The sequence below is a fragment of the Nanorana parkeri genome, unplaced genomic scaffold (genome assembly GCF_000935625.1).
Source record: "Nanorana parkeri isolate BGI_ZX_2015 unplaced genomic scaffold, ASM93562v1 scaffold25, whole genome shotgun sequence".
In the NCBI taxonomy this organism is placed as follows: domain Eukaryota; kingdom Metazoa; phylum Chordata; class Amphibia; order Anura; family Dicroglossidae; genus Nanorana; species Nanorana parkeri.
Genome location: NW_017306293.1, coordinates 3141531 through 3166232, shown reverse-complemented (window position 1 = coordinate 3166232; position 24702 = coordinate 3141531). Strand labels below are relative to the sequence as shown.

General features: G+C 40.5%; 1 protein-coding gene across 2 annotated transcripts in view; it reads right to left on the bottom strand.

The window, feature by feature from the left end:
* Positions 1 to 1092: 1092 nt before the first annotated feature.
* RTN3 (reticulon 3) overlaps positions 1093 to 24702 on the bottom strand; it is a 37743-nt gene continuing 14133 nt past the window's right edge. For both annotated transcript variants that reach the window (XM_018565491.1, XM_018565483.1), the window contains exons 3-8: positions 10179 to 10386; positions 6495 to 6633; positions 6320 to 6389; positions 6184 to 6230; positions 5081 to 5139; positions 1093 to 1737 (exon numbers count right to left, since the gene is read on the bottom strand). In XM_018565491.1, coding sequence (XP_018420993.1) covers positions 1692 to 1737; positions 5081 to 5139; positions 6184 to 6230; positions 6320 to 6389; positions 6495 to 6633; positions 10179 to 10386 — 569 coding nt within the window. In that variant the 3' untranslated portion in view covers positions 1093 to 1691. The remainder of the gene's footprint in view (positions 1738 to 5080; positions 5140 to 6183; positions 6231 to 6319; positions 6390 to 6494; positions 6634 to 10178; positions 10387 to 24702) is intronic.

Genomic DNA, 24702 nt, shown 5'->3' with positions numbered 1-24702 from the left:
AAAAAATAAAAAAATTTGGAAAAAAAAAAAAAAAAAAATTAGAAAGTTTTGTTTCTGACACCCAAAAAATTAAAAAAACATTCTTATTTTTTGCTCTAACAAGCTACTTTACAGGCTTATCAGTGAATAATTAGCTTGCTCCCCTTCTCCAGTCTTAAAATAACAATAAAGTATTCATCTTTTAAACATCGGATATTGATAAACAGAGAATAGCAAGAAGCTCAGTGCAACACAAAAACAAATTCACATAAATAATACAACCCCCTTGCTAGAGGACAAATATGTCTCCCAATCCTATCCAGCGCAGACCGTCTGAAATTCAAGCAGGCCATACAGGGGCTAGTCTTAACTAAAGCGGTTCACATCAGGTGTCCCAATTTACAGCCCAAATTCCTCTTTTTTCATTTTACACCTTCAGCGTGTGCCCGGTGACCAGATTTCCCCTCACTTTGACCAGGTGAATATCGTCACTGGAACAGAAGTGAAGGGAAATCTCCTCAATAGGTAGACAGCAAAGAAAAATAAATCTTTAATCACTTTATCAAAAAAGTTTTATCTGGGAAAAGGCTTTAAACACTAACACATCCCATAATAATAAAGTCATATAAACAGTCTGACCTTGTGTGGATTTTGCCAATCTAATTAACATTTATATTTGACATGTCTTACTATAAAGGAAGAAAAACTTTTATTTTTGTCTTTCGCATCATAAAAATTAAACTTAAGTTTACTTCAGTACAGGATTTAATCTGCAATACAATTCAGCAACCTGCCCTCTAAACTAAAAGCTCCACAGTAGCAACCTAAGGTAGAAAACAATTCTGTTTTATTGCAGTGCAGGGGATGGTTCATTGCTCCTGCTGCTGACTGGGGTGGAATGATAATATAAAAGAAGGGGGGCACTGCCAAATTTGTTACGTTCCTCTTTTCGGTTACCAACTCAAAACATTGTGTTCAATTACCACTTTGCATAAACATGAAATAAATTAATGTGTACAACAATAAATAAAATGTTTTAGTAAAACCAATTCCACTAGGTTGTTTAGTTACTGTGGCAGTATGTGGTAAAAATCAGTGATCTGAGTATTTGTATGGCTATAGACATGACTGAAGAGCTGTGCCGAAAACAAGGGACACATCCAATAATAATAATAATGTGAGAAAGAAAGAAAAAGCAACTGTATTACAGAGCAAGGTTTAGAAGGAAAGGGAAAATGAAGAAAGAAGACTGTTGGTGAGAAGAGGAAGTGGACACAAGCACACAGAAGCAGAAGAAACTCACAGAAACAAATGTGGAATACAGAATAGCAATAGAGACAGAATTAAGCGGCCCATTAAAATTATGTTGCTTCATATGGTACCTTTTTAGGATGAATAAATCAGGGACAGTGTGTGGCAGAATAGAGGTGACCATGCAAAGTGCAAGACATGACAGCAGGGGTTACTGAGCTCTCCATAGCTTAGAACAGCAACAACTTTTACAGTCCATGTCTATGCTGACCCAGGCACCCCTTTCCTACCAACAAAGGAAACCTGTACATATGTGTATACATGAGATAGATGCATACAAAAAGGTTTCTGCAAGCTACATAAAAAGGCAGCCAATTTACTGAGTAGTAATGAGATACATAGCCAGTGTTTATACTTTGTTAGGACCCTCCCATCCCTCCCCACACTACAAATGGAATCCTTCATTCAGTTTTCTTCTTCAATGCTCCGGGGAGCTTGGCTTGAATCCTGTAAGAGAACAGAGAAATTGGATTTTTACAGATGTCTTACAACGGACTTAAGAGCTGCTTGCAGCTATAATAGTGCAGCTATCGAGCGAGGTGTGGAGTAAGCAGCCAAACAAAAACAGTTCCGGGAAGTGTCAGAGCTCTGCCCCTTCAGGAGTAGCCTGGCATTTAGGTGTAGACGGCAATGAAATCGGCTGTATGCGTGTCCAGTCACCTACTGATACCTGTTCTTTATACCTGCTAGCAGGCATTTTTTTCAAATATCACTTTAAACCATAAAAATAAAATGACTACTTAAAAAGGAGAACTATGGGGTCAGGGCTTTTCCCCGTAGTTCTCCTAAGGGTAACGGGAGGACACAAACTAGCGTTCTCCAGTGACCCAAAGCTCAGTATACCGCGAGCTACAGCTTGCGGTATACAGAGACGCCGCAGCCGGGACAGATCCCGACAATACTGTCTGGATCCACCCAGCTGCGAGATTGACAGCTGGCTCTTCCTATCCAGAGGCAGAGCCAGCTGTGCCCACCCCCTCCCTGTCCGTTTTGCCAGTCAGCGCTGGAGGATCGGAGCGGGGAATCCCTGCAGGGAGCCTGAGTGACAGTCATGGCTCTCTGCAGGGACATAATCGAGAAGTGAGCGAGCGACGGTATGTGTTCGTTCACTTCCCGATCTACTGAGCCGACCTGTGAGAGTTTCATTGTCACTCGCCTCATAATTCTCCTTTAAGGCATATCTTGCAATAGAATGCAAGGTCCACTTATTAGATCAGGGTCACCATATTATACAAGTAAAAACATCTGTACTGGGATATCACTATCCTTTAGGCAAGATTCCTGGTAAACCATGAAAAACCTGAAATCTCACGAGAAGACGCTGCAGCCAAGTGCAACAATATCTTCTTGAGAGATTTGGAACAGAATAGATCTAGAGCGCTACTACTGTAAGTGTGGTAGACTCACGTTTGGGATGTTACCATCTCTCAGGGGTAAATCCACTGATGTCCCTGTTCAAACGTAGCCTGGCTGAGCCAGATGACGTGGAAAAGGGTAGGTGCCTGGGTGGACCTTAGCTGATGGTGAGAGCAAGTGCTGTTATCTGCACGGACTCAGCTGGCCAGGCTGTACTTTTTTTGTGTCCGCACAATGTACCCTCTTACCCCGAGTGCTTGCAGTATAGGAGTGTGCACATATGTTGGACTCGCCCTCCATCTATTGTTCCACCTATCAGGTTAGCGTGATAGCTGTTGACTCCTCCCATCTGTCAAATTTAAAAGGTTAGAGTGTTTCCAGCAATTTCTTTCTCCCCACGAATCCAGGCTTGACAAAGAGGCTGCGTCTCGAAAAGCGTAGCCACCGTCCACAGAGATCTCTCCGCTCTAAGTTCCCCTGTTCACCACCACACTGACTGAACGGCATCAGATCGCAGACTCACAGCGCCGCAGGACCGCTCTGTCTTCAGAGCCACCTGACACTCTGACGTCCTGTTTTTTTTCTGCCGCAACAGCTCAGCTGAGTCTGTGCAGATGACAGCACTTGATCTCACCATCAGCTAAGGTCCACCCAGGCACCTACCCTTTTCCACGTCATCTGGCTCAGCCAGGCTACGTTTGAACAGGGAGATCAGTGGATTTCCCCCTGAGACATGGTAACATCCCAAACGTGAGTCTACCACACTTACGGTAGTAGCGCTCTAGATCTATTCTGTTTCATGTTGGTTATCACAGGGTTCCTCTCCCTGATTTACATAGAGCTTGCACACTGTTTGTCACAGCCCGTGTCCATTCCTCCAGAAGTTTTTACCCTATTGTAGTGTGCGCTTCCATTTTTTTTAATTTGGTTTGAGAGATTTGGGATCCTCATTATTCCCAGGATATTGGAAGTAGGTGCCGCAGGTGTAGTTTCAGGGGCACAGGAAGTATTTAATCTCCAAGTTATACTGCATAACTACATGAGGAACAGACACTAGAAAACAAAACAAAAAAGGCCAGCCCAGGATAACCCCTCCTCCCACCATACCTCAGTTTTGCAGTAAAGCAGTACCAAGAGCATAATCATAAACTCAGAGGGGCGGAACCTGTGCCATTAAATGGACTCCAAGAAAAGTATTTAACGGCAAGTACAAAAAGCCTATTTTTTGCTTGTCTATTGAGGGACACATGAAGTCCTTCACCTTCAAGACAGTCAAAGCAATCCAGGTAAGGGTTATCCTGGGCTGGCCTACAGTTTGTTTGCCACTGTCCAATCCTCCTGTAGGCAGCAATATAATATAACCAAGACTTCCTGTATCCCTTAATGGATTAGGAAAAAAAGAATCCAATGTTTTTCCTCACAGGTACCCTTGTAATCATTTATGGGTTTTTTCTTTTTTTTTAAACAGCGGAGGGAGCCCTGATCTATTAAGTGGACCTTGCATTTTAACATTTGTTTCTCTGAATTCTTGACAATAAAACCACCTCCACTACAAAACACACAAGTATATTTGCACTGAACAGTGAGGCCATCTGGTTGTCGTTTCAAATTTCTTACTCTCCAGACACCATTCAGAAGATAAATAACTAATTTGCTTGACTCTCCAACCCACCCCACTGGTAGCTTGCTGCCAGACATTACCTAATGCTAAACCCAATGACATATATAAGTAACCTCATAGAAATAAAATAATAACAATTACAATAAACTACCCTGACCAGAACTGCAGGTATATCGACCTGTAGTAGAAAACTATATTTACACATAGCCTGATTTAATCACTGCAATTAATATGCCATAATTATGGAAAGCAAGGAGCAGTATTTGTGTCACATATTAAAATTGGGAATCCATTTACACAACTATTATTATTAGACAGGATTTATATAGCGCCAATAGTTTGCACAGCGCTTTACAATACAAGGAAGACATTATAGTCACAATACAAGACAAGATGGTAAGGAGGGCCCACAACTACTTGAATAACTTCAGTTTAAAAATCTATGTACGGTATATTCAAACTAAACTGTTTAAGAAGGCAAACCTAAAAACCCCTTTAGGTACAATAATATTGGATCACAATGTAGAATGCCAAGTTCCACAAATATAGCAAAACAGATATTGAAAATATTGTGTAAAATTAAATTTCACTAAAGACTACAGCTGATTTTAGGTTCTTTATAGCAACTGTAGAGTTGTTGTTGTACCCTGTTTATAACTATGCACCTTTCCTATATATTGATGACATATTTTGAAAGTGCAAGATAAACAATCTGAACAGTCAGATAGGGAGTCTTCCCCAGGGATACACACTTTGATGACAAACAATCCCCCAGTTATCTGCTGCCTTCCAATTCATACGAGTAGTACTTACTTCTCTGTAATGGATTTCACTTGACTGTGCACCAGAGACACATAATGATCAATCTGTACCTAAGGCAGAAAAAAATGTTTGTTAAAAAATGAATCTGACAGAAAAAAAAGTCATAGATACATCCAATCTCACAAACCACAGATACATTCAATCTCACAAACCACAAGAGTGGGCACACAGGTAAAAGGCAGAAGACAAACTATTGTAAAGAAGAGACAGACAACAGAATGCAAGTAGAAGCCTAAATAAGTCAATGATTAAATATGAGACATGTTTTAAAGTCTATATATTGGAGACACTTGAAGAATCCCGCTTTGTGTGGTGGCAAGAAACACAAAACTTAAGGGTTAAACAACGGTCCAACAGAGGATGGGGTAACCTCCAGGTAAGATTTACAGGGGTGTCTTATGGTAGCAGTGTGGTTTCCACATAAGACAATTTATGCAACTGAGACATTATTTTAAACTTGGTCAACAAAGAAGACCAAATAAATCCTGTTTCTATAAACGTTTTACATGGTCCAAATGAAATGAGTGCCAACTAAATTATACACAACAGAACATAGACAAGACAACAACTTTAAGAATAAGCTTTTACTAAGTGAAATGTGTTAGCGGGAGGAGATTGGGTAGTCTAGCACCTGGTGGAATAAACAGCCAACGGTTCCAGAGTGTGGCCTTTCTTCTATTGTCTATGTGCTATATTGGAGGTAAGGCGAGCCCCTATGTGAGCCAGCACCTGGAGCCGAGGTGCGCTGGGGAAGTGTTTCAGTAGCAGAGCAGCAGCTGGTTTTCAGTTTGACTCAATAGTACACACCTGAACACACATAATCTTTGGGCTTTTCCAAGACCTGCATCAAGCCTCTTTGTTTCTTCATGTACCGGTGACCGGCATAGTTTTTAATACATGAAGCTGCTATCCAATACTGCAGATAGACAGAAGCAGCAGCAAATTTGCAGCATTCCTCCCTGCTGAAAGAACTGAACCAAGCAAGGGACTATTTACAGTTGTAACTGCTTACCGCTCCCCAGGACACTCATTTTTAAATAGAAATAGGCACAAACAGGTTTAGGTATTGCAGGCTGATGTGCTAGTAACCATACCTTGTATTTTTCATACACAACTGGAGCTATGAATGCAACCAACAGCCCTAAAAAAAGAGAAGAAAGTTTACAAAATAAACTGGTCATTTTCTGCGCTATAAAAATTACCTCACAAACTTGTAAGACAAATACTTACCAAGTATGAGAAGTGTAATCCCATTAAACACAGCGCCGACATAGGTCATCAGCCACATGAAAAGAGCAAGCTGGTTGGAGAAAATGATCAAAGTTATTTTTTTCCCCTTCTTAGGAACCAGTGTATATTTATACACATGTCCAGTGCTAACGGTTAATAAATTGTTTTTTCTCACCTTGAGCGAGTCTACTAGGTCCTCCACAAGAAAGAGGCGTACAATGCGCTTCAGGGCACTGTTGATGTGAACGAGGAAGGAACTGACTTTCTTCTGGAAGCTGTCAGAGGACAGGGTGATGTCCTGTTCCAGAAGGGCCCTGGAAAACAATTATAGAATTGTATTAAATCAGCAAAAATTAATGTAGCAGGTATTGTTGGATGTATTTCATGATACAGCACCATTGCTCTCAGGATGGCAAAACATAGGACTCTCTGAACTGCATCAGTGTCCTTAAGAAGTTGACAATTTTGGGAGTGTTAACATTTTCTGTTAAAAGTAGTGTCTGACCACCAAAGATGGGATGGATATCACCTACCACAATCATTGTATGAATACATAGTGAAGGGGTGGCAAGAGTTTATTTCATATCCTGCAGCTAAGATTACTAACTGTCTTCTGATAATAGAGCTCAACACAGATACCCAATTGTTCAGCTTCTGGATTGTTTATAAATAGAATATGAACATTCTAAATGCAATCTTCATTTTAGATAATTGTATTAAACCTGAACTCCAAGCAGATTAATACTAATGCATTGGTGTATCCATTGAAACTATCATCCAATGAATTTTTAAGTGTAGTTTAAGGCCCCATTTACACTAGTGCTGCTCCAAGCACTCAGCGCGTGCTAAATGCACAGCAATATCACACATTAATCTGAATGGCACCCCATGCAATTCAGATCCTCCAGTGACCGATTGCTGCGGCGCTATCGGTCTCCTGTAATCCCCTGTACAGCAGCATTCTGACTTGGAAGAGCAGTTCTCTGAGCCAATCAGATATGCATGAACATATGCTGAATAGAAACATGCCGACAGGGAAGGAGAGCATATGAATACGCTTATTCTGCGCCACTGTTGTGTCACCGGCTGGAGGCAGGGAGAAGACCAGGTTGTATTGCATAACTGCAGAAAAGGAAAGCCTGACGGTTTGACTGTGCAGTCTGGCAGGACTGTGTAAATCTGAGGACTTTATGAACAGAAATACAAATCCTTTCACAGGCAATACAGCTGTATATCAACTGTGTGTATTTAACAGTTTTCTGTTCAACTTTAGGTTATCTGCATCAGCTCATAACCACCGTGCCAAGCAATATTATTTCAGTGGAGTGATATTCAAGTCTCATTTGAAGTAGTATAATGGAAAGCTATTGCTCATTGCTACCGGTAGTAAGCCTTCTTATTAAATCTGTAAAAAGTTCAATCTGACCTTCAATTTTTGGGCTGTCAGAGCATGCAATGCTTTAGCCATGCAGCTTACGGCTAGGCTAATGCTGAATTTCTTTTTAAAAGCAAAATACCAATCTGTTGTAAAGAATACATAGTTACATACATAGCGATAGTATTGGAGGTTGAATAAAAGACACACGTCCAACCTTTGGGAGTCTGTATGCGAGTGATAGTGAGTGTGTACATGAGTCCCTGTGTGGTGTAGTTTTTAAGAGTACCTGTACCCCTGTATGTTACGGTCTCTGAAGGTATCTAAATGCTTTTTGAAGGATCCAATACTCTCTGCTGATTATTAGAAGAAAAATTAATTTTTGAACAACATGTCTTTTTTTTATTGAACTACAGGACGGACGGACGGACGGACGGACGGACACACACTTAACCATGGGTTCTACTGCCAAGTTGAGGTGACTGGACACTGGCAAAAAAAAAAAAACCCCACCCACTCCCAGCAAGCTTCAGTTTTGTCAAAAAGCAGGAACAGAGGTGAGAAACCTGTCGTCATCTTACTGTACTCCAAGAAAAGGATTTCTTAGGCAAGTCAAAAATTCTCTTTTCTTAATCATACACTACAGGACCCAGGATCAACATTAACCAAGGGACATCCAAAAGAAGTCCAACTGAGGAGTGGGCAACACAGCAACCAAATATCATCAGGTTCATGTATGAACGGGTAAAGCAGACTCAACAATTCAGAGAGCAATTTTAAGCACCTTACACCCAAAACAAGCATCAAAGGAGGCCCGAGCATCCACCTGGCAAAACGTAGGTGGATGTGTGAAAGGAAAACTAACTGGCAGCCTTGCAAATCTGGGAAACAGATGCCCGATGATAAAGCCAGTGAAACAAGATCAAACTATCAAATCTGGTGGCATGCGCCTAAAAAGGAAAGGAGGGACCCCATCCTTCAAGACTGTAGGCTGAAATGATGACTTGTCTAATTCACTGAGCAATGTTCGCACAAGAGGCAAGAAGCCCCTTATGGGAAGCTGTAGCAGAGAGGTGGACTCTCGCAGCATCACAACATCCAAAACACAGAAACTTTCTTGGAATGGTTTGGGGCAGCACATAAGGAGGGAAGCACAATGTCCTGGTTAAAGAAGAACATTAACCATATCTTTTAAATAACAAACACACCTATAGAAATGTTTAGTAATGGCAATCTATAAACATATACTTAGATCATTGCAGGCTTTTTTATTCTTTGCATTTTTGTTTTCCTCCCCATTCTTCTCACAGGTGGCAATATTTACTAATGGAAGATTAATATAACTCCCTTTACTTCCTGAAACTTTGACACATGTGACTAGGACATGTGACCATGCACATCATTTCAGGGGAGGAAAATGCCTTTCCCTCAGATCTTGTGACATTACATTTGAGATTTCCCAGCTATGCACTGCTGATGTAACATTGCCAGGATGCAACGCTTGGGTACATTACAACACTAATGCCCATGAGGACCAGGCAGTCAAAAAACATTATAAGTAGAAGAAAAATATGTTAGTTTACCGAACGAATGCAAGGCAATTTCATATTAGCATGCAAAGCTGCATGCTTGCGTGATTTTTTTTAGAGAAAGGGGCAAAGGTCCACTTTGGTAAAAGGGAAGAAACCACCTCGGGAAGAAGGCCTTAGGACTACCCTATCCCTGTGTAACACTAGGCAAGACTCTTTAAAAAAGGATAAGGCAGCCAACTCGGAAACCCACCTGACGTGAAATTTGCATACATGCTCTAAGTGAATGTCTCCGAAAGACTTGAGGCCCTTGGGCCAGCATAACAGCCAGAAACTAGCATTTTTTTTTAAAGTTTAGAGACTTATTCTCCTCCATATTCTCTCAGTACAGATTAGCTAAATGAACCCAATGTCAAAGGGGTATCTGTCAGGTTTAAATCTGAGAACAATTTAAATCCTTTAATCCGCAACAATTTCTCTTTATACACATGTATTTCATGGAAGCCTAACACATTCAGGGTCTAACAGACACCATAAGGGTCACTAACATACTTCCTGCTTACAGGCTGACCCTCCAGAGAATGTCTCCACTGGTGACCCTTTACGCCTATGCAAATAAGGACTTCCGACCACATACATGCCTACTCATCAAAGCAGGTGGAGTTTTAGTGCTATTTTAAATGATTATTGTTTCTTGCAAGTGAATGTAAATCTCTTCTACAGAACATAAAAATCACATACACTGCATTTAATCAAGAAGGCATATTTTTCACCATCTGCATCAATATTAAAGAGACAGACATTTTCCTTACTAAAACCTAACCATGATATACTCAGATTACCCAAGGAAAAGCAAGACCAGCTGAGCGCAGTGTGACCACCGAAAGGATAAATGGGCTGGTTGAACATGGTCTCTTAAACAATAAGGGAAAAAAAAAAAAAGAAGAGCTCTTACTTAAATGGATGTCCCTCATCAGACTTCTGGACGGCTTGCATGACAGATTTGTAGATGCGGAAGCTAATTGTAACGGTCAGCAGGGACAGCAAGAGATATGATACAACGCTAATGATGCTGAATGCTGCCAAGGACAAAAGCAGCACCATAGTGGCTCCAAAAACCATCCCAGATTTCTTCACATCTCTCCAATACACCAGATCATGAACTGAAAAAAGAAAAAAAATGCCATTTCAAATTTTGCCCAAGCCAAATCATTTACATATCCACAGTCTAAATACTTTGTTTAAATGAATGTCAGTCAACACAACCTGAGAGGAAGATAATAACCCTACAACAATGCTATCTCGATGTTCAATAAGTTTATTTTATGCAATACTACCAGCATCAAGGCAGGTGTAATATCCCTGTGCAACAATCCAATGTTAAAGTGATATTAAAGTCAAAGCGTTTAAGCTATTTCAATCCTTACAATGAATGCTGCTCCTTGATGTTTAAAAGTTTTAGTTTCCTGCAGAATCAGCTGCTCCCCTGAACCTTGGTCCTGACTTCCAGACCTCCTTTCTCAAGCAGAGTGCTATGCAGTCACCCTTGTGTGTGCTAGTAAGCAAATCAAGCTACTCCCCTCCCCCCTGGCCCCGTCTCCCTCCTTCTCCAGTCTAGTAGATGAACAGTTGCTGGAGTCTGCACTGTTCTTTCTGATCTAGTACTGGACAGGAAGATGAGCTGAGAGACTTGGAAGCAGCTGTTCAGAAACAGGATTATTGTAAGCGTTTGGGCAAAGATGTAAATGCTTTGCTGAGCAGTGTATATTTGTTTTCAATTCAATATTTTTATATATATTTTAAAAATCAATATTAATATTAATTTTAAGTGTTTAAAAAGGAGAACTATGAGGTGAGTGCTTTTCACTCACCTCATAGTTCTAGCCGGCCTGTGATAATGAAACGGTCACAGGTCAGCTCAGCAGATTGGGAGGTGAGCGAACACATACCGGCGTTGCCACACAACGCAAGCAAAATTGTATATTGCGTATATACGCGCGTGTATGCGTGCACTATATGCAATCCCAGAATGCATCACTTGCAATGGAATTTTTAATGTGCTGTACGCATGTATGTGCACGTAAATACGCAGAAATACGCTGCCCAGACGCATCTGTTCCCTTCTGTTTTTGCGCATACATGTTACGCTACGCAAATATACGGCTCCATGTATGGAGCCATTTATTTGCATGTGTTGCATATGATACAATACGCACGTATATGCGCGGCAGTGTGAATGAGGCCTTAAGGTCTGACTTTCTATTGGAGATGCAATCATAATAGCATTGATTTGGAAATCTAGGAGTAAAGGTCCACTGAAGCACTAGGCTTTGGCTGTAAAGCTCTTCTAGCAGGCATGCTCATTTACTTTCACTGGTACACTAGAGATCATCATTTCACCATGCATGCTCCAAAACGATTTAATTCATTGTCAGTGGAAATATTTAGAAGTGGGTTCATGTGTGTGGTTACAGTAATGTAAATACTTAGTTCTAATTGAAGTCAATTGCCAATTTGCGGTTTATTGCCAGTAACAGCATGTGAATCGTTCTATGGGAAGCCACTTAACATCTTTAGCTGTAGGACTTTGTTCAAATGAGGTTTCTGCTGCATCTGGTTGGCAAACTTGTAATCCCTTAACAAAACTAAAATGCCTAACTTGCAATATGAAGACCATTGCAGTAAACAGACACCACGTTACTTGTCTGAAGACCTAATAAGAAACTGCATGCTACTTGTGAATTTTGTACTGCCAACAGCAACCAACCAGAAGCTGATCTGTTGCCATGGACAACAAGAAATGGCTTTATATTAGCCTACTGTAGTTCTCTGCAGCACAGCAAAGCAATCAGGCTTTACGGCATTGCATAGGGAATAGGCTGGCAGGAGAGTAGAGCAGAGTTAATTTTATGTAATGCTGATCCTTCACTTTCTAAATTCTGAGGCATACCTTCAGCAAACTATTTTAATTTTGTTAGAAGATTACTTTTTTTCATTAAAGAAAAAGCACACACACACCTAAAAGTAAAATGTGCATTTAGTGGTTTTTTTTGATCATTTGAGCCTGCAAAGCAATGCGGTCAGTGGGGGCTCCTGGATGGAGGTGGGCATTTGGTGGTCACCATGTTTAATGCTATATCCTGAATATCGGTGTAACATGATACATTGTCTAAAAAGTAAAAATAATAATTAATAGATATAGAAAGGCAGCAAGCACAAAGTACTTTGCTTCATAAAAATGAAGCCTAAAAAGAGGGCTAGAAGATTGGTGGACAAATGAATACAGAATTCAGGAGCCAGTCTGTCCAATCCTAGAGTCAACAGGATTTTTAATTTTTTTTTTTTTAAGTCAACTTAGTTAACAACTAGAGAAAACCTTAAAAGTTAGGTGCCAGCTGTAATTTTTAATAAGCGTTGGCTACCTGGCGGCAGGGATTTGTCCAGGCCTGGGCTAAACAAATGATAGCAGAATTCTTGAAGCACATGTGTATCTAGAAGCCAGCAGGAACTTTGATTACCAATTCAACTTACAAAAATAGAAAAGGGATAAGAAAAAAAAAAAAAAAAAAGTTAGCCATCTATCATTTTCTGGGTGTGTTTGCTACCTAGAAATGTATTTATTTATTTTTAATCTGTCTGCCATTTGTAACATATCAGTGCACGAACACAGAGATTCCCCATCATAACCACCAGCAATGCCCTATCCTGGCATATATACACATTTACTTGTATTAGTGCTTACAAGTATTATTTTAAGTGATCAAGCCAGGTAAAAATGGTGCACAGGATGATTTATCCATCCCAAAAATCATTCTTATTGTCTTAGAAAACATTTTGTTATTCTTTGAGAAAGGAAATGGCTGCTAAGCGGTCGGTATTAGCACACAGTCTGTTTATTTCATTTTAGCATGAACAGCATGGACCAAGCAAATCTTGGAATAAGTTAACTTCCTGCCCAAGAAGAATGCGTGAAAACCGATGTGCACGGTATGATGAGTTATCTACACGCTTGTCACCCATGAATAGATAATGCTACACAGTTTATTTGTAAAAATTGTAGAAGGTAGCTCGGCCTCTGTGTCCATTAGTCTTCACTTTTTTGAAAGGCCATCCAAAAAGCCACAAATCAAATTTAATCTTTTTTTTGTTTAATATTACTCACTCGCCCTCCATGAGAACAGTTTTTGCAAGCACAGACATGGAGCTTTAAAAAACCCAAACACACACTACTGGTTTCCTGATATAAATGACAACAGACATCTAAACAATGTTTAGATTTAGATCTAGTAAAAGCAACTACTAAAAAAAAACCCCCCACAAACTTACCACACAGGCACACCAATCTATAAAAAAGACACACCCTACCAAAAGAGATGATTATGTAAGACTGTGTGAGAGAGTATGGGACCAATGTAAATTGCACAGCTAAAACTTTAATATAACCGCACCATCTATCCGATACCTAAGCAGATGTCTTTAAACGTTAAGAACTGTTCATTAGCCAATGGATGGCAAATAATCATTTATGACTGGTGGATGACTGTATAAATAATGGAAAAGTCATGTGGAACATAAAAAATACACTCGTTACAGTGTATGTAAAGTAAAATGCTTTGTGTTCGTTTTGGATAAAATGCGAAAACTAAAATGTGTACATAAACACTGAAAGATTTCAGGCACAAATCAGGTTTCCTTTCTTCAACCTAACCTGTTCTATAATGGATTTCATAACTCTCATCGAAAACAAAAACCTATAGACGAGGTGAACACGTAAAACTAGATCTGAAACATTGTTTCAATGCCAAAATCTGATTTAGTTGTAAAAAACCTCAGGTTTAAAATGCAAAACAAAAAGCAGAAAAAAAAAATTTCGATTTTTTTCTATATTCACTAAAATCGATGTCATTTAGAAAGTTATACATAAAATGCTTTATTCAAGCTTGCCATTGTAGAATAAATCTCTGCTTAGAATTCGTGAACTCTATACAGGGACATTACAAGCATGCTTGCCATATAAACATTTGCATACATTGTATTCTACCAGAAGAGTTCCTACAACCTAAAGTACACTACTGTTAAAACTACCTTAAGAAACCTGACCAACATTTAAAAAAAAAAAAAAAAAAAAAAAGATTTCAAACAAAATACTTTGCAGTTAGAGATGAGAATGCAGGTACAAAATATATATTCAAATGTAAATACATATACATACAGAAGGTCAGAAGGGAAGGTGCATGAAGGGAGGATGCACGCATGCCAATTTGAATTTATATAAAAGTACATATAGGCAGGAAAGCAGGTAAAAAGGTAATACTTGATAGCCGTGCATGGCAGCAATGTGTAAAGACAGGGCAGGTTGCTGTGCCAAGAGCAAGTTGAGCATGCTGGATAGGCATCAAAGATGTGCAACTGGGCATGTATGATGCATGCCTGCAATGGACATCTACACTGCATGCTACTGGTTCATTGCCCATGCCAACAGTGCATGCCGACAACAGATGAGTAGGCATGAGCGGTGTAAGTCAACAATGTGAAGGTCATGCCAACGGTGCACTGGATAAGAAGTCTTCTTTACCTTTGAACGTCAGAATATCAACTGCGGAATCCTGGAATGATTCTGCTGGAGCTTGACTGTCTGTCACCTTTAACCTCTCAAAGCTGCCAAACCGAGGACACAAAATCTCAGGAGAGGATTCCTGGCTTTCTGAATTCCACTCTTGCGTCCCTTCTGCCAAAGCTCTTAGAGCTTCAATGGTTAGATTTTCCTCTACTTGGTCTTCAAGGGATTCAGCCACCCCACTATTAGGGTAGGTACCGCAAGTTTCTGCTAGATCCACAAAGTCTTCATTGTGAGGAGATTCTAGGGTCTTTGATGCAGATCTGTTCAAATTATCTGTAACATCTGCTAAACATTTAGTTTGGGTTTCACTGTATTGTGATGACCACTGAAGTTCAGAATTATTGGTAGGTGCCTCATGTACCGTTACATTTTCCTTCTTGGTTTCATTATTCTGCTGTGCATTATGAAGCTCAACCCAACCATCCTCACTGTGTTCTCTCTGCTCCAGTTCTGAACTTTTGACTCTCCAACCAGCATCTATTACTGTGTCATCTGACTCCCCTGAGCTGTCCATGTCATCATCTGCATCTGGCCATCGTAGCTCTGACTTTACATCGCATGAATGCTCTTCCCTTTTTGCAGAGCTGTGGTCTTTTGTTTCACCACATACCTCTTGGGTTTCTAGACTTTGCCCCAGGTACCCATCTTCTATTGAAGTTTTAGAAAGTGCTTGCACTTCTTCATATATGACTTCAGAACCAGTTTCTTTTTCATTTGGGTCAACTACAGGTATCATAGACTCCAAATCATCAGGCCTTGTACCTGCTTTAGAGTGTGGCATAAAACCATAAGACTCTTCCTTGCTCAAAGACCAAGCTGGGTTTGTATGTTTGATCAGCGATTCATCAGTTTTCTCCATTTGGTCAAGAGAAGGTCTTTGGGCACACATCTGTGATAGTGCATAATTATTTGCTTTGTCTTCACTTTCCTTGAAATCAAAGCCTGTGCTGTTGGCAATCATTTCAAAAGGAGACCCAGGCGATTCTGGACTGGGATGTTTGGGATGGGATTCTGGAGAGAAGGTGTCAAAAAAAGTCTGTAAAGCTTGTCCCACTAACAAAATTACCTGCTACAGCAGGACACATTTTCTACAGCTAGCCAATTCTGGTAGCTCATGTAGAAATGCCCTACCATATAAAAAACAGGAATTTTTGTACTAGTCATACAATTGTTTAAATTTTTTTTAGTGTTCACTGAGGGACACAGCACCTCCACACAGGGTATATGACCACCGTACACAAGGATTAGACAAGTGAAAATGTGGGCAGCTATTTCTAGTGGCTATATACCTGTACCAGCTGTATAACGCAGTTGTAGCAAGCAACAATAAAATATGGAGAGTAATGGAAGGTGAGAACGCATGCAATGTAACCAAAGAGAGGGGAAGGAACTGTGTTTGTCAATGAACAATGGAGAAAATGATTTCACAAAAAAAATATCCTATTTTCTCCAACCTTTATTGAGAGAGAAAGATTTATATACTTGTGGGAGATTAAAAAGCAGTCCTATAACCAAGGAGCAGGAAAGGACACCAAAACAGGTGCAAAACATTGCAGTCCAAGGGGGGAAAAAAAAAAAAAAAAAAGGAAGAAGAGAGATCAAACAGCCGCCTGCAGAACCTTATGGCTGAAGCTATTCGAAGATGCAACCGTGTGAACCTTACAGAAAGCCAAAAAAGTGGAGCCTTACAACCTGGGAATCAAAAGCCTGCAGGACGCCCAGTCCAAGAAGAACTGACAAGTCTGGAAGAGTGAATGGTGACCGGAAAAAAAAAAAAAGTGGATCCGTATTGTTGAGAGTACTGTATAAGCCGGAAAAATGGTCTGTCAAATGCATCACGAGATGATAGCACTATCAGGCAAGACACCCTTACAGGGAACATCAGAGATGATAGAATAGAGAGGGGGACACAAATGTACCTTAAAAGTTCTGTATAGGTCTTAAAAAAACACCCTTATTCCTTGTGCAAAACAAGGAAAGAATGCTTGCAGGACAAAACCGTCAGCTCCAAAACCCTCCTGGCTAAGGTGAAAAGCCACCTTCTAAGCAAAAGTCAACAGAAGTCATTCCCTAATAGGCAACAATTGATATTTCTGAATGGTCGAAAGGATCAAGTTCAAGTCCCTTGGGGGGGGACAAAAAAAATTAAAAAAAAAAAAAAAAAAAAAAAAAAAAAAAAAAAATCACAAAAACGTTTTGAGAGGTTTAAGGTCCAAAATTGGACAATTTCCACCCTCCTTTGGCACTGTGGACAATTTGAATAGAAGCACTTGACTTGTTCCTCAGCAGAAATTGGAACAATGGGCTCCAACAATAGCAAGTCTTCAATGGCCCAATGGAGTTCTGCAGAATGGTGAGGAAAAATATTTGAAGATAAGAATTGTTCAGGAGGTGGGAACAAACTTTTAAGCCAAGGAGAACTGGTTTGAAGCCAAATGGTCTTTAACTAAGTCACCTGTGACGGAAAGGGCTGCTTGTGAGAAGGAATAAAAAGGTGCACTTTGTATAGGCAGTTCCAAGGTAGCTTTGAAAAGTCTCTCTCCATCAAAGGAAGTCTGAGTGAAGGCCTTTTGATTGGCTGACCAGCATTTCAGTTATAGAATCTTTTATATAATAAACGGAGGTAGTGCTAATGCCAGACACCAGGCTGCTGGGATCCAGAGCTGCATCACACAAGCATTTGAGTGCCTGCAGCATCTGTTTAATTGGATGAGAAGTTGTTGTGCATTCTCCTTAAATCAGATCCCGATTCAAAAGTCTGGAGCAGTCAATGTCTGTCACACCAGAGCCTAAGTCAAAACGGGCATTAGGGAACCAATGACCAAATACACAGATCTGGAAAGTGATTCCAATTTAGTTTTCGACGTGAAAGAGGGGTATCTATGACACGAATGACAGTCCCCATGTTCAGGTGTGAGAAGAAAAAAAAGGGGAAGTCCACCACTTTGACAAAGTCACCGACAAGGGTATTAAGGGATAGAAAAACCTTCAAGAAAGGAAAAGCAGCGGTCGATTCCTTTCCACTCTGTAGAAAAAAAGCCACAAACTGATTCTCCATGCTTTTCAAAGCTATTCAACTCTACCTTAGGAGGTTTGCACTGCAGAAAGTATATCAGCTAAGGAGAGACCAGATAATAGATAGTCACAGGACAGCAGAAGGAGGTAGGAAACTTACTGCAACCCTACTGTTTAGACTGGAAAAGTCCCTGAGTAAATGGAGACAGTAAACCCTCCATTATAGAGAAGGTCTCAGCAGTAAGGCCCCATTCACACCTAGGTGTTTTGTTGCACATATTTACGAGCAGAAAAATGCTCAGCACCTAAATTACCATTCATGTTAATGGCCCCCATTCACACCTAGGCGCTTTGTCACAAGCTGCAAAAACACCTGAGCTTCTTTGGGGCATTTTTGCGCGTTTGGTCTCCGACTTCAATAGAAAAACCTGAAAACCGCATGACCCATGTTTTTATGCACATTTCCCCATTGACCGCAATGGTTTTGATCTGCCATTCAAGACATGCATCATATGCGTGTTTAATGCGCGTATAAATGTGCAACAAACGCGCAAAAAAAGCAAAATATGATAGGCAAAACCACCTAGGTGAAATGCAGCCTAAAGTAGCTAGCCACAAGTGCTCTCAAAAGGGACATTAAACCCTCAGATTTTTTAACATAAACCAATACTGTAATGTGTGCCTTACTGTAATCCATGGTTTTCCCTTCTCTTTGCTGCTCTTCCTTTTAAATCTCTATCTGTTCTCATGCTGGGGCAGAACTTCTGTTTTGCAGCAGACTGCCTTGTCTCTGGAATGGCTACATGGTGTCTGTGTATAGGCTTGCAACCTGAGCCAGCACTACAGGAAGAGGCAGTCAGCTGCAAAGGGAAGTTCTCCCCAAGCACGAGAAGACATGAGGATTTAAAAAGGAAGAGCAGCAAAGAGAAGGGAAACTACCATTTATTACAGTAAGGCACACATTAAAGTATTGTTTTATGTTAAAAAAATCTGAGGGTTTAATGTCACTTTAAAGTAGTATGAAGGTCTGGGCATTTTTTTTTCTTTTTACTTTAATGCATTCTCTGCATTAAGGTAAAACGGCCAGTACCTTTTGGTCTCAAACCCCTCCCACCCACCTGTCACCGTCGGCGGTCCCCGCAGCCATCCTCCTGGTTGCGGGGGAGGAGATTGAGGGCAGAGGAGCCACAGGCTCCTGTTGGGTGGAGTGTGGCCTGCCACAGGGCTGTGTGTGTCTAGAGACGCACACAGCCACTGCAGGAACAGGCACGGGTGCCACCTGTGCAGGGAACCGTGATTTTCAAGTAACTGGAAAGACAGTGCACTCGGCTGATAGAAAAGACAACCCATGATATTGAGATCGGGCATGTCACTACCAGCAGCTACGTACTTGACTGCAGAAATCCACACAGTCAATCCAGAAGAGCTGAAGAGAGATGTCCTACCACCATAGGACACTAATTTAAAACGGAGATATACAGCAGGTACAGGGGTATAGCCACTATAGGGAGTTGGCCCTTTTTCATTTTAACATGATCAGTCCTCCTGTAAGCAGCAATATACCCCAAATGTATATGAATCTATGGTGCTGTGTGCCTTAATAAATGGAGAAATTATTAGAAATCTGGCACACACATGTTGCTGGCACCAATATTAATTTCTTACCTGAGCAGAAGTGGGTCATGTAGAACTTGCACAAGTGGTAGGGAACCAATCAAGCAGTTTTGTCATTACTATCCAAATAAATCTACAATAATCTACAATCTATAATCTGTAGAGAAGCAGCGTTTGTGAAGTAAAAAAACATTGTGAATGGTGTCCTCCAGTGCAGTGTGTAAAGACTGTCTATACACTGGTTCTCAATGACCCTCTTAAATTCAGGTAATTAAAAACTGTACTTTATTCACTGCTTCAAGGTACATATATGAGGGAGACCACGGTTTACATTAGTTTATCATTTATTCTCAGATTCGGCAGTTATTTAAAAACATTCCCTTAAATCCACATAGTAGCATTTGTAATTCCACTCAAAATTATTAATTTTCGGTTATGTGTAAAGTAAAAAAGGGAACCTGGGGGTTGAAGTTATATTTTCCAAAGTCAAACTATCAAAATAAAAGAGGGCATATGGCAAGCTCAGAGGGTTAAAACCGCTCAGAATACAGTTGTTAATTTAAACCAGAACAAACATTTGCCTGCCGCTCTTTGTCTAAGGGTTATAAAACCCCCAACACGACAATATAGCAATAAAGACCTCTCAGTAGCGGAGATACCTCAGACAAAGAGCCAACACATTCATAATGAAAAAAACATCGCCGTTAATTATATAGGTGTATTAAAGACATACATCCACAATTATTTAGTCTTTAAATTGCAATTTGAGTTTCGTTACACAAAAATTTTGAGTATTATTTATCCATCTCCAGGAGAAAGAAAAAAGGATATTAGGGGAAAAATTAATATTACATGATGAAGATACAAATGAAAAAGTCTCTCCCGATACAAGTTGTTATTTTTGAACTGGCTTTAAAAATCACACGTGGACTGGTTGGCTTTTACTCTATATTACATAGAGTTTTCATCAACAAATTTTCACCAAGGTTACAATTACCAGGATCCCGTATTTAAATCTTTTAAAATTATTTATCTGGATGGGGTGTTGCAATTTAGAGAATACATTATGGCGGCTGTATGTCTTAATACACCTATATAATTAAAGGTGATGTTTTTTTCCCCCATTATGAATGTGTTGGCTCTTTGTCTGAGGTATCTCTGCTACTGAGAGGGCTTTATTGCTATACTTGCCAAAGCAGCACGGATATGACATTTCTACATTAGATACCAAGTACACAGTCACACCTAGGAGGTATGTAGGTTATCTTCTACAGCATTGTATAATAGGGAACATGATTATTCTATATATAAATTATAACCATATTAAGTTAAGTTAAATTAAGGGCTTGTACTAACCAACAAGCTGTTAACACAGGGCATAGGGGCAACCTAAACTCCTGCATTTAGGACACTGGAACACATTTTATAATGACTGTCATTGCACAAAAGAAAGAAACACAGGAGATCTGAGATAACTCCAGGCTCAGTGTTAGAACGCCTTTACCAACCTCATGTGGGTGGCATTAAAAGTTAACCATGGCAACCCAATATCAAATCAAATCGGTGGAAATCGATATAAAATGAGCAGAGATCTTCTTCCAGTCTGAAGTAGCAGGGAGGTGAAAAGAAAACAAGATTCTAGTTGTACCTTGCCAAGTTACTCTTGATTCCACTCATTGTTTATTGCCTACTCTAAATTTCAGCTTGAAGGCTACAGCAAACCCTGTAAAACTAGGCAGAAATACAAAAGCTTAATTGAAATGGGTCCATTTAACCTTATTCTGTTTTTATCACATTAATTTCTATAACCCATAAAATTACTCCGTGATTAGGTTGAATGCAACATAATTTCTCCAGCAACCATGCTCATGACACTCACATTCTTGCAATGTAAAAAGGAAGATGTTATGACCCACATCAATCTCCTCTACAATAATGAAAACCCATCAGGTCAGTACAAGCACCACACAGATTGCCTGTTGCTTTAACCTCCGGAATTGAGCTGTTGGACCAGCATGTAAGGTCTTTGGTTAGATTTATAAACTGTGTAGCATTGTTAGAAATTGTACTCTATAAAAAGGTAATGATTATAAAAGTGTTAAAACAACAACAACCCTTTGCAAAGGAAGTATACATGCACAAAAAGATGATATTAAGGTGAAATGTTTGGCAGGGTCAGGGTTTATTTAGTCATACACAGAGGAAAAGAAAGCAATAGCAAGCAGTTAAAAAGAAAATGAAGGATTTAGAATATTAATTGCACATGATCAAAACAAATCACCAGTATGCCCATCTCACAGAGAATGGATTGTCGTCTAAAACATAAGAATCTTCCATCAGATTTGCACACGTTTACCGTTTTATTGTGGCTTGTGCAGTAAAACGTTGATTATTAAAACAATTATATTTAATCTAACCCTGCAGACAGCTTTATCTTCTCATTGCTATCCACACTGTGCAGTGCTGGCTTTCTTAAAAGGAGAATTATGAGGCGAGTGCTTTTCACTCAGCCTCATAATCTGAGCCGACCTGTGACAATGAAACTGTCACGCCGGCTCAGTAGTTCGGGAAGTGAGCGAACACATACCGGCGCTCGCTCACTTCTCGATCCTGTCACTGCAGAGAGCCATGACAGGGGAGTGACTGGATTCTCCCCTCCCCTGTCCGATCCTCCAGCGCTGACTGGTGGAACGGACAGGGGAGGGGGCGGGTACAGCTGGCTCTGCCTCTAGATAGGCAGAGCCAGCTGTCACCTACACAGCTGGGCGGATCCAGACATAATTGTCGGGATCCGTTTCAGCTGTGGCGTCTCAGTATACCGAGAGCTGCAGCTCACGGTATACTGAGCTTAGGGTGACGGGAGGACGCTAGTTTGTGTCCTCCCGTTACCCTTCGGAGAACTATGGGGAAAAGCCCTAACCCCATAGTTCTCCTTTAAGCGCCCATTCACAACACCTTCAGATCATCTCCAGACCAGACTGTTTCTGGACCAAAAATACCTCTGTTCACACTAGTGCAATCCGTTCCACAGACCAGGCCAGATCAAAGCTGGCTGTGCTCTCTACTAATAATTGGCGTTGGTCTTCTGTTACACAGCATGGTACAGAAGGAAAATAAACAGAAGTATGACAGACAATGGATATTATTACCAGGGCACAAGCAGCACATTTTCAATTTTACTGTTTTTAGTCAAAGAAAGTAAAGCAAAAGGGTCATACCTAACTTAAGAAAACAACCACCTTCAAAGGCTAAAAGGGAAAGGATTGTGGCATGTAGGCAGAGTTTCAGATCAGTTTTAAGTACTTTTAATAAGTCAAACCCTAAACTCTAGAGACTATACAGTGGGGAGGCAAACACCAGCTACAGAACAGCTTTTCCCACTTGATGAAACTCTCAGAAGCATTTGTCTTTACCTTTTCGCTGCCACCAACATAAGCAATATGGCTGAACAGAACCACTTGCAGCTGGTCAGCTCAGTAATCATTATGGTGGCTGCACACCCTACTCCGCTATAAGCTCATGGTCACTTCAGTAATCATAAACTCCTAGTTCAATAGTTCCCTTGACTGTGGTGATTAAAAGAATACCTTGTCAGCCGCTGATTGTAACCATTTACTAAAGAAGAACTCCAGGAATAAAATCACTACTCCCTTACTGCAAGGGTTAAGTGCTAGTTTATGTCTAAGTCAGATGCTCTGAGCAGGCTGGCTCTTAGACCAGTCCCTGAAGTGTCTCCCCCCCCCCTCCTCTGTAGCAGGCTAAGGTCCCATAAGTCTTTACATTCTATACACTGTGTTTAGACATAAGAAAGCTGAGGAAGATTCCAATGCTGCAGGGTAGGAGACAGGCAGGAGGGAGTACTGTGAGAGCTGGCCAGCTCGGAGCTTTGGGTGAGTATAACTTTATTTCAGCACCTATATCAAAACGAGCCCCATTGCAAGGGTTAAGAAAAAGTTTCCCATCCCCCTGCTACTCTGCTTGACACAGATCCTTCCCACAAAGCGCCAGCTAACAGCTCCATTCTGTGTTACCTGCACGGAGAAGTAGTCTGTGTCTAGAGGGGAGGGTCGGACGGGCCCATGATATTTCACTAAAGCCTCCAGCAGTGCAAAAAAAAAAAATGTATGTCCCCACCTAAAACATACCCTCACCACATACATAATTTACAAATACAAAGTACACGTGCAATACACACATTGTGGTAATGCACATTTGTATATGAATCTATGGTGCTGTAGCCCACAATAAATAATGGAGAAATCATTATTCGAGGTCTGGCAAACTCATGTAGTCACAGGCACCATTATCAAATTTTTCAAGCAGAAGTGGGTCAAGCAATTTTTATATAGAGAAGCAGAGGTTTGTTAAATAAAACATTCCAAGCGAATGTCCTTCATCCACTGTGGTAATGCACAATTTTGTGTGTTGTTGCACTGTTATTTCAGAATATGTATGGTATGGGTTTTTTTTTTTTTTTACAAACTTTGAAAGCTTTAAGTGAAAAAAATTATAAAAAGCAAAATATTACAAAAATGGTCTGCCTACCTGAAGTCAAAAGTGGAGTGTAGGGCCTGGCAGTGAAAAGTTTAAAGTGAACCTTGCACAGTTCATGCACAATAAAAAAGGTATTCACAGATAGGGCTGCAACCAACTACTCGATAAATAATAATTGATAATGAGAATAGTCGTCAATGATTGTTTCATCATCGATTAGTTTGTTGGATCCCCTAGCTCTCTTCTCCATGCTGGGAGAAGGGCACAGCAAGCATTGGGTGGGTGCAATAGCCAGCCTGCTATTGCAATTTGAAATGGGCAATAGCAGGCCGGCTATTGCACTAGTCCACTACCCGTTGTATTTACATTCAGCTGCCGTCTGCGGGATTTTGCCACTGGCAGCTGTCATTCCTCGGCTGAAGTTATTCGAGTGCCATGTACTTCCAATACAATTCTTTAAAAAAAAGGGTGGGGGGAAAAAAAAAAAAAAAAAAAATGTAATATTCAGGCTCGGCCTGACAAATTCTGCTGCAGGAGGTGCATTGCCATTCATTTCAATGGCACCCCAAATGCGCCTCCCAGCCACAGTGTGATTGCCTGCAGTGGAACGCATGGTATCGCAAAGCCATGCATTTCAGTGCAGTGCAATTGCAAAAAATTGTGCATGCTGTTTTATTCTGAAGTAAAAACTTTCTAACACTGCATTTGATTTTAAAAGGATGGTATTTTTTAAATC